This window comes from Lycorma delicatula, chromosome 10 (assembly GCF_047948215.1).
Source record: "Lycorma delicatula isolate Av1 chromosome 10, ASM4794821v1, whole genome shotgun sequence".
Classification (NCBI taxonomy): Eukaryota; Metazoa; Arthropoda; class Insecta; order Hemiptera; family Fulgoridae; genus Lycorma; species Lycorma delicatula.
This window is the reverse complement of record NC_134464.1, coordinates 111,014,038-111,030,169: the sequence shown is the minus strand read 5'-3', so window position 1 is coordinate 111,030,169 and position 16,132 is coordinate 111,014,038. Positions and strand designations below refer to the sequence as shown.

Here is a 16,132-nt window from a genome sequence, read left to right as displayed (position 1 = left end):
GCATTTGGAAAAATATAGTTAAAAGAAGAGACAGACTTATAAGCCATATATTAAGGCATCCTGGAATAGTTGCTTTAATATTGGTGAGACAGGTAGAAGGGAAAAATTGTGTAGGCAGGCCACGTTTGGAATATGTAAAACAAATTGTTAGGGATGTAGGATGTAGAGGGTATACTGAAATGAAACGACTAGCACTAGATAGGGAATCTTGGAGAGCTGCATCAAACCAGTCAAATGACTGAAGACAAAAAAAAAATTAAATATACTGGTGATTTTACATATTCTCCAGCACTTGTTGGTGTATTTGATAAATAAGACAGAGAAAACATGTCAAATGAGCAATGGCAACTAGTCGCTTTTATAATCTATAATATATTGTCATTTATATTAGTACAGTGCTGTTGGGCTGAACAAGAACAAGCACTGAGTCTGCATTCTTAAGTTAAGTTAAATCAAGTTATCTTATAATAATAAATAATATTAAAGTTAGATTTTTATTTTATATTTTGTTGGCATCTAATTTTAATTAATCAATATTACTAGGAAGTATTGGAGATTATTCACAATATCCAGTATACTTGATAAATTAATTATACTCTCCAATATTATTAGGAATTATAGATAGTAACCAGTAATTACATATACTTCCCAATTCATCATATTGCCCATAATATACATACAACCTTTCTTATAATATATAAATAACAGGAACACAAAACATTCAGATCCCAAATAAGTCACTACGCAAATAATAGAAATAATTATAAATTTGCAGATAAAATATTTAGATCATAAATATTCCATATTATAATTTTTCAAGTAAAAAATAACCATTTTACAATATTATGATATTATTACTTGAAATAAACCAAAATACAAAACAATAACTTTACGTTTCTCCTTCAATGCGAGGCTTTATCAGGTGCAACTAAACTTACTAATATACTTAATAATAAGTAATATTACTTTCATAATATTGTAAAATGGTTGTTTTTACCTGAAGAATTATAATATGGAATATTTATGATCTAAATATTTTATCTGCAGTTTATATTTATTTCTATTATTTGCTTAATGACTTATTTGTACCTGAATATATATATATATATATTGTATACATAAGGCATTTTTTCTGTAGAAAAAGATCAATTAGTCTGTTGTTTTATGACTGTGGTTTATACTTTATAACTCAGTATTTTTTAGCATGTAAACTATCTGAGATACAAACGAACTAATCAGTGTTACTTCCTCTCAGAATAATGATATTTTGTGTACAGCGAATCACTTTGATGAATTGCGTGAAGGTATTGCTTTTAGGGTTCACTGTTACCATATTTTGTAGAGGTTGGCACTCTCATATGAACAGTATGTTCAATGACAAAAGTAATGAATGGGAAACTATTTCATTGCTCAATTTCCTTAATAACCCTGCAATGAGATTGATATTTTCTAAGAATGGCTGTGCCATTTCCAAGAGTGATTTATATGGTACCCAACCCACACATATACATCACAAACAAAATGGAAGTTAAATTTAGTAACGACAAAATCTATTGCCAAGAGATTTTTAATTTACACTACATTAAATTTGATAATCTGAAATCAAAATTTTTATTCTGTAATTAATTTCTTTTTGATGGTATTTTTTTTTTTTATATTAAATCATATATTCCTAGCTTTCATACAAATTTCTTTGTATTTTAATAATTTCTTACTCATTTATGACTATTTTATAAAATGTAAAAAAATCAATTTTCCCTAGTTTTTATTTATGAATTTAAAAAAAATTTAAGAACTCTATATAACGCCTTATTTATGTAAATTATTAAATATTTGTATGAGAATGATAGCTAGAAATTTTCAAATGATTTTTCTGAAGCTGAACGTAACATCACTTTTAAATCAAATAATAAGATTACTATTATAATTTATTAAGCATCCTGGAATACATATGCTGAAAACTGAACAAAAATTTAGCACACCTATTTTAATTTGTGATTGATTCATATTATTTCAAATGTTTCCATCTATTAAAGTATTGTTTTGTATACTGAAAGCCTGTAAGCACTTGCATTCCCTATTTTCATAAAGTGAATGCAGTTGTAGATCAAGTTAGAATGGATCTAGGTCAAGAATGGTAGCCAGTGTTACCAAGAATTCCAAGTTTTGCAAAGCTGCTTGTTAGTGTTAAAAAGGAACTGGTTCAGTCAAGCCTTGTACTATCTATCTTATATAGAAAGGCAGTGAGTGCAATCCCCTATTTTCATAAAGTGAATGCAGTTGTAGATCAAGTTAGAATGGATCTAGGTCAAGAATGGTAGCCAGTGTTACCAAGAATTCCAAGTTTTGCAAAGCTGCTTGTTAGTGTTAAAAAGGAACTGGTTCAGTCAAGCCTTGTACTATCTATCTTATATAGAAAGGCAGTGAGTGCAATCCTCTGCTCTACTCCAATAATTCTGTTTTTAAGTAAAATACAACCCCCCTATTTGTATAAATGCTCTGTTATCTTTGAACAGTATAATAATATACTGATGAATAAAATGAAATCTTTGTTTAGTGATTTTTCTCTTATCCAAGATAAAAGTTTACGTAATTTGAGTACGTTATTAATTCTTATCTTATTATAGTCACGCATAATAAAAATGTTTCAGCAACAGTTTTCCTTTACTTTCAATAATATTGTACTCCCATCAGGAGAATATACGTTACTTTAAGTAAAAAATAATTTGTCTTTCTAAAAAACTATATCCGATTTTTGGATTTTTTTAAATTTATATATCTGATTTATTGACAATATTTCACATTTACAAACAGTTTAATTCAAACTGGTAAATTATTTGATTCATTTAATATTACAATTTTCCCACATTATACAAAAACAACCTATTTAACTTATCCTGCTATGAACAAAATGAACTGGTTTTATCATTCTTGTAGTTGTAGAATGGGTAAAAATAATGGGTGAATGTCAGTTTGAAGACTTAATTTTTTTTTTTTTGGTACTTTATTTTTTTTGTTTTTTTATTTATTTTTTTATCTTTTTAAATTTTTTGCAATTTTTTTGGCAATATTCCAAATGTGCAATCAAAACTGTCAATAAGATAAATTGTGTAATCAAAACTGTAAGATATTAAATATTGCTATAATGTATTGAAATAAAATTTGAATTGCTTCTTTATTAACATTTAATAAAAAAATAACATTTTTTGAATTAAAAAAAAAATTGAGAAATTCATTTTTTTATTATGGTGTTATAAAAGTTTATTTGAGAAAATTTAATTTACAAATTACACATTCCAATCTTTGTGCCGTGTTGAAATGTTCATGTTGTGAGTTTTTATTTGTGAGTGTGAAGCAAGGGTTTTTGTTCTTAATTTTCTTGTTTAATTTTATCTTATTTGTGGTGTCTTCTGGTCTAAGCCCAATTTTCTTCAGATCCTCTCTTATTTGTCTGATACATCTGCATACAGTCTTGGTGTTATCCTTTTTCTCTTTATTATTATTATTATTATTTTTTTTTAATGTATTTATTTGTTAATATATTTTGTATTTAGTTATTGTTAACTGTAACTCTCTCTGTAATAATTTTTAATTTAATAATTTTCAGGCACTGATGATATGAGGGCACCAGAGAAATCTCATTATTCTCGATACCCATCAACAAAGGGTATTTTCCGCCCAATACTTTCATCTGATTTTCCGACATGGCCTTCAATCAAGTCGATATATGACGACCCAATCCATCCGAGCGACAGGATTGCTGTACCTGGATACCGATACTTACCAATTAGCCGAGAGATTTATGGAATATCCCCAAGGAATATCTACCCACATCATTACACTAGCGCCGAACGCTTCCCTCCACATGGTATGTACTGATCTGAAAAACAAATCGAAATAATTACCCCAAAAATAAAGAAATGAAAAGATGGACATAATATTATATACCTCAAACATAGTATTTATGGATTAAATGTAATAATAGTATGCTGTAAAACGTTTTATGGGAACAATCTAGTGGCATATTTATACATCAACTGTACTGAAAGAGATTATTATAAAATACATTTGCCCACCGATTAACAAAAAATATTTTTCTAAATCTGGGGAAAGTAGATGCAATTGAGAGAATGGGATATGTTTGCCAAGAGACACAATTTTTTTTTAACTCAAATCAAATTCACTGCTAGATTTGTTCTCTTACACTGAATATTTTTGAAATACATGTAAACTGTGATTAATAACATTTTCAAAACTAAAAGAAATATAAATAGAAAAGATTTTTAAAAATAAGTTAATTATTTTCAAATAAATATAATGGGGTGAAATAAAAGTACATTTAAAATAAAACGCATTTAAAATATTATTTTAAACTTTAAATAACAGAAAATAATCATTCATATTAACACAAATATTTCCATCAGATCTGACAAATGAAGCTAAGTACATGAACAGAATGTCTATGATAACCAATCAATTTTAATTGACTGCTACTGGAATCATTTAAGTATAATGCTTTAAAAAAAATTTTCCTTAAATCCATAAAAAACCTTGGGGAAAATGAATGTATAAACATAACAAACATTTCAATACCATAGATACAGAAATAAGCCACCGCAGAATGAAAAGATAATAAAATATTTATTCAAGTATATTATTATGGTACAGTTTTTTCTAATCGTATTTTTGTTGTATAGTCTTTTTTTAATTATGTATTAAATTCATTTTTGTAGTAATGATTTTATTAATATATAAATATGTGTTATTAATTTATTAAATATTTACTTATCTGTTATGTATATTATTGTTTAATATATAATAATAAGATATATTTTCATTAACAGTTAATTATTTTTAATTCTTATATTATTAATTTATTATACCATATCTTCTAATATGATGAATAATTTAAATAGGGCAGTTTTTTTATTATTTTAATTAATTTGTTATCTATTTTCTCTAAACATATACGGTATATATATATTATATTTAAATATATTTGCTGTTTCTTTGGCAAACATCTATTATAATTATATTTATTATTTATTTATTTATTTATTACTATTGTTTTTTATTGTATAATAAACAAATTAAACTGTTTATATATTTTTTGTGTCAGTCATTAACAACTAACATTTTTTTACATAAGAGAACACATTTATTTAAAAATTTTTTGATAAATTTCAGTTTAATTTTAGTTAAGATCAGTGAAAATTGATTATTTAAATGTATATTGCATGATGAAGCATTTATTGTTTTTGTAAGATTTTTTTTTCTAATGCAGTTGATAATTGATAAGTAATGTTCACTTCTAAAGAAAACAAATGATTCCTTAATTTGAAAGATTTAATCTTAAATTTAGTTAAAAAGCAATGGGTAATTAACTGTAACATCACAATCATAAGAGATCTATTTTGCATTTACCTTTACCTAATTCAGTAGATCCTCTATTAGTTTGATGTAGCTGTATGAATTCTGAATATCTTCTACAAAAAAATTGGAAAAATTAGAAGAAACATATGTAGCTAATAACTGTTTAAGATCAGATCTTATAGGTATATGAAAAGAATATAAAGTAAAATATAGAAGTAGTTGAAAATAAACTATCAGAATTTTCAATAATAATTTGTAATAATTCTCTAATTTGAAGTAATAATTTGAAATTATTAGCTAAAGCAATCACTATAGCATTCAGTAACAACTCCAGCTTTATTTTTAATATATCAATTAGCTACCGTCAGTGATTAAAAGGAGTCAAGAAACACATTATATAGATATTACAATTCTGATATAACCCCATGCTAATATAAATATATTATAGGAAAATATTTTCATAGATATTTATATTCAGTTAGTCAAAATTTTGATTCAGTGTAATTTAAAAATAAATAAATCCAATTTTGTAGGCTTTAAAAGTAAATATAACAAACAATAGAATAATATTAAAAAGTCATAATAATAATAATAGTATAAGATAATATTACTGTATTAGATAATAATACTACAAATCAAGCCATCACCAGTAGTTATAATCATAAAAAATTGATCACTTCTCTCAAAATGATTGTAGATTAATTTGCCAAAAAAATAGGTTCAAGCATTGCTGGGGTTTTGAAACCTAATACACTTAATCATAAGTTGATAAAATAATTCATCACAGATTGATAAACTCTCACACATATCATTCATTACTACTTTGGGGTTATCATTTAAATGTAATTAAAAAAAAGCCTATTCTATAAAAAGTTCAAAAGTGTCATTCTGATTAAATTCACAGACTCCTTTCTTTACAAAAAATTTCCATTATAGGTCTGTACTTATAACTAATTTCAAGTTATAAGTCTTAACTGATTCTTCTTTTTTTAATAAATTTCTTATGGAATTGGCCTTTTCTCACAAATTTATTTTATGAGGATGTATATTCACTTCTAATTGGAAAAATCATACCAGTACTTTTGTTATTCCTCATGATACAATTAGATAAATATGTTTAAATAATGAACTTTAAAATTAATAAGGATCTGCATAATACCAAAGCTAAATTGTTGAGAGGTCAAAATTTAATTTTCGTGATGCAACCTTTCTAGATTCCTAACCTAAAATGATTAGGAAATTCACTAACCTAACCTAAAAAGATTAGAATTTTTTGTTCTTTTTTAAGGTAATGTTATATTTATCATTTTAGATCATCAGTTTTGTTTTAAAGATTCACCACCATTTTTATTTTTAACACTTAATGGAACATACATGTTAGGTTTTATTTTTATTTTTTATTCTCTTATGAACAAATAGATTTATTTTTGTTTTAATAGAATCTTTTTTAATCTGTTGTATAAATGTGTTTTATTAATTTTTATATTGCATTTAAAATTACTTTAATTAATAAAGTATTGATATGTTGCATATTATCCATTTATACATTGGTCTTCCATTAAATTGTCAACTATTCTTCTTGTAATTTTTATTGTCACTGATCTTTTAAATTTATATTTCATATTTTTTTTACTGTTATGAGAAAACTAAAGCAAACCATTTTCTTATCATCTATTATTAAAGTATTTATTCAAAATTTCAAAAATTGCATCATTTAAGTAACAAATATATATAGTATATTATACATTTTTTATTTTTTTATCCTGATTGCTGCTTATATGCTGTGCAATGTATATAGCCTTATATAATATAAGCTAAGCTACAAGTTATATTTTTTAGACTTAAATTTTGTTTTATTTAAAGTTATGCCAATTTTATGCAAAATAATATTTCTGAAAGAATGAATACACAATATGATAAATGTAGCATAATTGGTAGAGTTGAGCATTATGAATTAAGTAGAATATTTCTTTGTACATTCAACTAATTTACTGGCTATTATATTCATTTTTTTTAAATTTATATTGATATGAAACATAGACAAAAATTAAACATTTATATTTTGATTGGGAGATGGATATCTTTATTAAGAATTGTAATTATAATCACAAGTTAATACTTAAATATTCTGAGAAAATTATAATAGCATGATATGCATGGATACTTACCTATAAACTGCATTATATAACTAGTGTATCTGTAGGACCAGCTGACTCTTGAGTGCATGGTAAGTTGTAGATGGAAGAAAATTTAGGGTATGAAGGCAAAATTATTTTTTTTGTATTTGTACTCGTTGTTTCCAATACATTATTCATGGAATTATTGTTTTCTTTTTCATTTATTTCTGCAAGCATATATAAAATAAGGAAATATATTACAGGAATACATTTTACAGAGTTTTCAGTACTCTTTGAGGTAATAAATATTAACTGATAATAACCAAAAATGTATATATGCATTAGAAAGGATTAGGGGACTTGTCTTTACATCATTAGCACCTCAGCTTTAAGTTGAGCTTTTTTTAATAACTAAGATAAAGAATGAAAATAAACCAATAGGCAAAGCTACCTCCCACAATCCAGTCCAATTTAAAAGGATGTAGTAACTCAGGATAAAGTACTCTTAACTCTAAATATTTTCACCAGTTTAGCATGGCACAGAGAACATCACAAAACTACAAAAAAAAAATGAAACAATTCTTCCAGCAGGAAAGGAGTAAAGGATAGGTTATGGAAAAAGGTGCATAACACAGAGATGATCTACCCTTAGGAGTGTTTCAAGATCACTTTCAAGTAGTTGGATTCATTTCCCCACAACTTGTATATCTCTCTGGAGCCTTACACTCATATTATTTCCAGTTGTTAATGACAGAATTGGTTAGAAATTTTTCTTTAAGCTTTTATGCTTAAAAAAGCATATTGAATTAATTATTGTTTTGTTTTTTTGTTGTTTTTTTTAAACAGTAATACCAAAACAATTTCTAAATTTACATGACCCATCATCTAACTAGAACAAATGTCTAGTTACATGCTGTCATATAATTTTAAATACAACAATGATATCTGTCAGTACTAGACCAAGCTGTATTTTAATTTATTCTCTATACATTTGATGGATGTATTAAGTGAATAAGTTTTTAAAACCAATTTTTCAATATATACCCTTTGATAAATATATCCTTTTTGCAATGTAGAAAATTTCATACTTTCAGTTGATTATTTTATAAAAAAAAAATTATTTCATGTTGAGTGAATTTTTGGTACATTTTTTCTTGTTCCAAATTTATTCATGAATTTTTAGATTTATAACCTTTAAATGTTAAAACTACTATTTTATACTGGACTAACAGTAAGGAAAGGAGCAACCTTTTTATATCATTTGCAGGAATATCGCTAAAAATTTGAAGGATAAAAATCTTCTGTTCCTTTAAACCTTATATTTCCTATTTATTGGAAGTATAAAATACCAATAAACACTTTGCTTTCATTTACATTAAAAACAAATAATGATTGATTGAAAGCTATCTAAATCAGTATTACTGTAATTTTGTAGTGAGCTGGTAAAGGAAAACAGAATAATTTTTTTTTTAACTAGTATGATCAACATAATGATTCTTTATATATACTACTCACTTTACCAATTACCATTTAATTATTGCTATAATTTGGATGAGATGGCTACATCACTTATGTAATCAAGGTTTGTGGCAGGAATTAGGAATAAAATGCTACCATGCAAGAAGAATTTAAGCAACATACATGCTAATAAAATAAGTACAAGAATATTTATCCAAGAATATTTTTTGCTAAAACCATTAATTAAAATATGTTAGAAGATTTATGTGGTACTTTTACCAGTCTAATTACCATTGATTTTTTTTTTTAGTAATGTATGCCTCTTAAGGTTCAAGGAACTCTCCATATTCCATTAATCTTGGTAAAGGATGTCTTACTAATTTTATGTAACAGCTGATATTAGCATTAGATTTGAAAAACTAATATCCAAATTACTATCTTTTATAATATTTATTTAAGACAAATCTCTTCAGGGCTCTTATTTATTACTACATTCCAGAAAAAAACTTTAATTTTTAAAATTGCCGAACATGTAATTTAGTAAAATCTTGAAGTATTAATTTTTAATTCTGGAGAAAATGTTATTAAAGAATGGAATTATTATTTTTTCAAATTCAAACTGTATCAGTTCTTTTGTGACTGATTATAGTATTTATAATATTAATTACTTGAAAATTTCCCCTAATCATATTATAAAAGTAATTTTGTAATACATAAAATATTTAATTCCTCGTAAAGTAAGAAAGATTAGCATACATATCAGTATTTTAAATTTATCAGCATTTTGAAAAATGTAAGCTCAACTTCATGCATTTCATTTATGAAGTATCAAAAAAATTAAAGAATAATTTGTATGTGTGTCAAGAATGATGTTAAACGTACATTAATTATAGCATTTTGTATGATTGTGAACTAATTAATCATGTTCTAATTTATTACATTTCACTGATCTTGAAATAAATAAACTGAATATAAAAGCTAAGCAAGCCATCCTCAGCATTTGATATCATACATTAGTCATATTATTAATATAGAATAATACTAAAAACAAAAAATCATTATCATTTTTGTTTTTTTTTTTAATGTATTATTTATGTAGGTATAAAATTCATTATTATTATTATTATTATTATTATTTTTATGCTGTGTTTTATTTCATATTGTTATGTTTATTTTTTATTTATACATGATAAATTTTTTTGCAATTTGTACATAGTGTGTGCTTATAAGCTGCTTTTATTTTAATTTGCTAATTATTTTATGTAATTTGTATTAATTAGTTGTCTTCAAATAATTTTTAATTGTCATATTTTTTTGTATTCAATTAATAATAATAATAATAATAATAATAATAATAATTAGCATCATTTTTCATTTATATGAACAGTTAAGCACACCTCTATTTTTTTTTCTAATTTAATTTTGTTCTATTTGATTATTAATTGCTACTCATTTTGTTTTGTTACGTTTTGTTTAGAACTGTTTTTGTCATCACAATTAATCGTTGACATGTTTTAATATTAATTTTTTTTTTAAATCTATTTACATATGTTACATATACATGCTATGGAATGGCTGGCTTATGTAATTTTTTAATATAATGTGTTTTCTATCCTATTAACATTTCCTATATTTCATTCCTTTTACATAATTATTTATTATAAATAATATTTATAAGCTGTACATTAGGGGGTTGACAATCTTGTAAGAGAATTGTGTATATGTAATGGGAAAAACCTTGTAAACATGTTACATAAAAAATTTGAATTAAAGAAATTTTTTTAATTTGAAATCTCTCAGATCACTTGCAAAAGTGATCTAAAAAGTGATCTAAGTGACAAAAGTGAGTCACTTAGTGAGTCTTTTTAACAAGTGCCCGTACTATTTAAATATATTGCAATAGAGTTATTTTACTACGTTCATGCTATCAATTCATGAAAATATTGTGATATAAACAAATTTCAAAATATTTATTTTTTAATGAAACATGTAAAATATAGAAGATATGAAAATTAATTATAACTATGACTTGTAACTAAATAAAAAAATACAACTTTCATAAAGGATGTGATCTTTCATTTACAAAATATACTGTTGGCACTCTCTACTAACTTAGTATCTACTAGAAAGAGTACCTGGCTACAAAATAATATCAGATCTAGCCTACCTAAATCTATAAAGAGAACTGGGAGAAAAGGGTGTGAATGAAAAGAAAATAATTACTCTGAATGAAAAATTACAAAAATCTTTAGTCTTCTCTTTTATCTTTTTGACTTTGTGCCACTAAAATTTTTCCACTTATTACATATGCCACATGTATAAAAGATTGTCATCCTCCATTATAAATAGTAATTAAATATTATATTTTATATACTATTTAATACTTGCATAAATTAACATTATGTTATATCATATCATACATCATAAAATTATCCTTGAACTGTAATTTGTTTGTAGGTAATACCAGGTTCATTAGTTCAATGTCATAAATTCAATTTTAAAACAAAAGTAGAAGATTTAAACATTTCATGTGTGTATGTGAATGCAAATATATCTGTATATGTATGTCTATGTTTGTATGTACTTCCGGACAAAGCTAACTGACAATTCAGCTGTTCAGAAAATTAAACTTTGATACTTCAACTTGATGCCATTAGTGTAACTTCTTTACATGACAATTTTCTCATGATAAATAATGATGAATAATAATGATTGCTATGGAATTTTCATGGTTTTTATATCTTTCAATATAAATTAGTTGTCTCTAATTTACTTATTTATGATGTGATATTTTTTCAAAAATACCATACATTAATTATTTGAAAAATAATTTTATTTGTTCTCTTTTAATGATAGAAACTTTATTACCATAATTATTTTAAAATGATTTTATTAAATATAAATGTACATAAAATGAATATTTTGTTTATGTTTTATGAATTTTCAAGTTTTAGAATTTATTTCTGAGTGATTTAAGTAAAATAAAAAATTAGCATATAATATATTTTCTTAATATATTTTAAATTATAAAAATTTTAATTTTAGTAACTTTGGTAATCAGTATTACACAGTGATGATTATAACAACCTAATCATATATATCTCGGTAAAATCAACTGTATCACTTTACATGCTCCCTGTCTCTAGTACAATAAGACCCACCCACCGGGTTGGTCTAGTGGTTAACGTGTCTTCCCAAATCAGCTGATTTGGAAGTCGAGAATTACAGCGTTCAAGTCCTAGTAAAGCCTGTTATTTTTACACGGATTTGAATACTAGATCGTGGATACCGGTGTTCTTTGGTAGTTGGTTCAATTAAACACATCTCAGGACTGGTCGAACTGAGAATGTACAAGACTATACTTCATTTACACTCATACATATCATCCTCATTCATCTTCTGAAGAATTATCTAAACGTTAGTTACCGGAGGATAAACAGGAAAAAGAAAGAATGTACAATAAGACCCAGCTTCCACACTGAAAAAACAGTCAGCTTTGTCAAGGAATGTATGTAAAAAAATTTATATCAGATGAAAGCAAGTTTAATTGTTCAAACTGTTATACTTTTATTCTGTGATTGATGCTTTTACAGTAAACTGTATTAAGTTTCACCTTCGGTAATGAAGGTCCAGCATAATTGAAAAATAAGCTTTACTCATTAAAATTGAAGGATTTGTTAAAAATGAATTGACTATAATCAAAATAATTAAATTTGTTTTCAAACATCATTTTATCACAAAATTTTATAACACAGAATGAGTAATGTGGTAATAAATTCAAACCAGACAGTAATCTACTTTGCCATTCTAGACTGTGATTATCTGATAATGTTATTTTTGAATTTTTTAAAAGATATTTTATGCACCACTTGTTTCAAACTGATATTTCTTCATAACTCCTTCATTTACCAACTTCATATTTACCATTTGGAGATAACAATATAAACTTAACAAGCAATCTCTTACCAATTCCTCTGTAATTGAAATAATGATATTACTTATTCATAGCTGATAAATATTGCTTCGTTCAAAATATACAACTATTAAAATAAAAATCGCTCATCATACTGACATAGGTATGAAAGTATCAAAAATTACAAATGAGACTATAACTTTGTTCTAAATTGTTTAGTGTCACAATATATTCATATTCTTTTAAACACAGAACTAAAAAAAATCAAATAATCAACAGATTCTGAGAAGTATACTAAGAAAAAGGACAAGGAAATATTTATAAGAAATTTTGGTATAACTGGAAAAAAAATTAGAAAAAACTTTTAATGAACAAATAATATTTGTATGGACATTCATTGAGCAATATCATAAACTGTAATTAAATTTTAAAATTATAAATGATTCATTTTCAAATTAATGAACTCTTCTTCCATAGAAATTTTGGAATTAATTTTGATTTTTAGCATCTGGAATTTTCTTCAGTGGAATTTCTGGTGGCAGTATTGTTTAACAAAACTTTGAAAGGGTTTGGTAGAATAGTCCCATTAATTTACTTTAAATTTTAAATAATGTGGATCAATTTGAGGATTAAAATTAAAAAGAGAAAAGAATAATTAACTGGTGAAAGAAAAATTAAAAACTGGTTAATATTACAGGAATTTTTAAGCAAGAATATTACTAATTCACTATACTTCCAAACGTCATGGAAGTAACACAATGTAAAATTGAGAATAATAAAAATTAATTTCAATTTATATATATATATATATATGAAAATAAACTAAAAATTTTAGGCTAACAAACAAATAAACTAATTGTTTATTTTCTATTTTAAATCTCCAATTTAAAAGAAAAAGCGATGTGCTGATGTTGTCTTATATAAAAAATAAAGTTATATTATTGTTATTGTTATACAAATTCTAATAAACATTACTAGAACAATGATATAAGTGGAAATAATATTAACTGGAAATTAACTGGAAATAATATTTTATTAAAATTTATTATAACTTCTGTTATTTTATGCAATTATGTGGTAAAAATATTTTGTTTATTCCAGTACCATAATCCTCTACTATAACCAAATAACATGACTAATTAGTCTGTTAAAAATGAATAACAAATCTAGTTTTATTTAAACAAATAAATTAAAAAGTTAACATCAGTTATGAGTTTATTAATAAACACATAGTTTTTGAAATGATAATGGATTTACCAATTTTTAGTCTTTACTTGTTGAAAAAGTATAGATTTATTTTAACTAAAGCCTGTTTTTATAAAATTTTTGTTTTGAATAATTATGTAGTATTCAGTTAATGCTTATAAATATTCATTGTATACTGCATCTTTATCAATAAATTAACTTTAAAGCATGTAATCAAGATAACTGTGATTATTAAAGTATTGACACTATTTATTTTGAGGATCAGTTAGTGCATCTTTCTGCTTACAACATTATTTTTATGTTTGTTTATATAACTACATAATAGTTTAACAGAAACTTTTCCAAAATAATTAATATCAAAGTATATATATTTCACCAGTGGCTCTTAAAGACAGATTTACAGAGTAAGGCCTATTTTATTTAATATGGTAATTTAATTGTACAGAATCATAGAATAAGAAGAAGAAAAATATTTCCATATATCCATTAACTATTGAACAATTTTTGAGGTTTTAATTTGCCAACAAACAGAAATATTTAAATTTAATTCCCTACTTTTACTTGTTTCAACATGTGTCTTTTAAAGATTAATTTACATCATAAAGTAATATGTTTCTTGCACCAAAATCACCACTTCTGGTGAATTGGTACTATGTTACAAGGCTATTTTTTCCATTAGTAACCTTAATTCACAGATTTATTTTTGAAATAATACTGTCTCATTAACTGAAAGTAAATGAAAATAACCATTTACTAGGTGTGTAGAAAACAGTGCAATTAATGTAAAAAATTCTACAATTTTACTTAACTTAAGCTTACATACATGTACTTCAGCTTAACTTATTAATTAACAGTATATCAATCTCCACTGACTGACTAATGCAGCATCTGATTGACAACATTATAGAAAACATGCTCAGTGATGGTGATAACCCCTGACCATTCAGTGGATTTAAATTTCTTATGTTATATCAAACAGAAAGGAAATCTTAACCTAGCTAATTATTTTACAGTTGTTATTTAAGGAACAGAATATGAGAAGACTATATCTTGCTGGAATGATTATTTGCTCAACGTTTTCTTCTTATCTCTCTTAAATATGGCTGGAAAAACAAGATCATAACCATTTGAATCACTTTTATTCTGATTATATTTTTTGAAAAAAGTGTTTTATTACTCAATTGATTTAATCTAAACACAAAACTTTAATTTATTTACTTTGACCTTCAGAATTCTATGATTTTAATAATCAACATTCCTACTTAATAATATTACTAACCAGTTATTATGTCAATAAGTAATATAATTTAACTATCTTTGCCATTCATTAATTTTTTGGCCCCCTCCTAACACTCATTCTTTAAAACAAATTTTTTTCTAAACGTTAATTTAGAACAAACTTTGTTATTTGTAGCAATACTTTATCCAAATTGCAAACATTTTTAATAATGCTTTTGTGTAATTATTTAGACAATTCTGTTTTTTGGAACTGGCAGTCTATGTCAGTACAATGCTTCTAATCAGATGATTAGATAAGTAGAATTCCTTGCATATTATCAAATTATCACACTTTACCAGATTGCCTTCATCAACATCACTTTTGAATTTATTAATTTAATGATGAATAATCAGTAATTAAAGATTTACAAAAGTTTCATTTTTATTTATTTTCTGCAGAAATCTCTGTAGCAATTAAATTTTTAGGATATAAATTAAGGGACAGAATTAGACATTTTTTATAGTTTTTGACCTGAATAATCGAATAAAATAGATCCCAGACCCGTATATCTGCAGTAGCTTTTGAGAAATATGGGGTGAAAACCAATAAATTGGGTAAAACTAGTGTTTTTAATATTTGACGTACAATAACTTTGATGGATAATAAACACAAACTTTTAAATAAAACTTGTAGAGAATTTAATTCTGAACAAAATGGTGTAAGATAAGTTGAAAAAACAAAGAAAATGTAGAAAAAATTGAATTTTATTTAGAAACAGTATATTACTACATTTGTCAACAAATCCATATTCTTTTTGGTGATGTGAAACATTTGTTGTTAAATGAT

General features: G+C 24.9%; 1 protein-coding gene across 5 annotated transcripts in view; it reads left to right on the top strand.

The window, feature by feature from the left end:
* Mf (myofilin) overlaps positions 1 to 16,132 on the top strand; it is a 117,988-nt gene that overhangs the window by 61,982 nt on the left and 39,874 nt on the right. For all 5 annotated transcript variants that reach the window (XM_075376273.1, XM_075376272.1, XM_075376270.1 and 2 more), the window contains exon 3: positions 3,608 to 3,868. In XM_075376273.1, the coding sequence (XP_075232388.1) occupies positions 3,608 to 3,868 (261 nt within the window). The remainder of the gene's footprint in view (positions 1 to 3,607; positions 3,869 to 16,132) is intronic.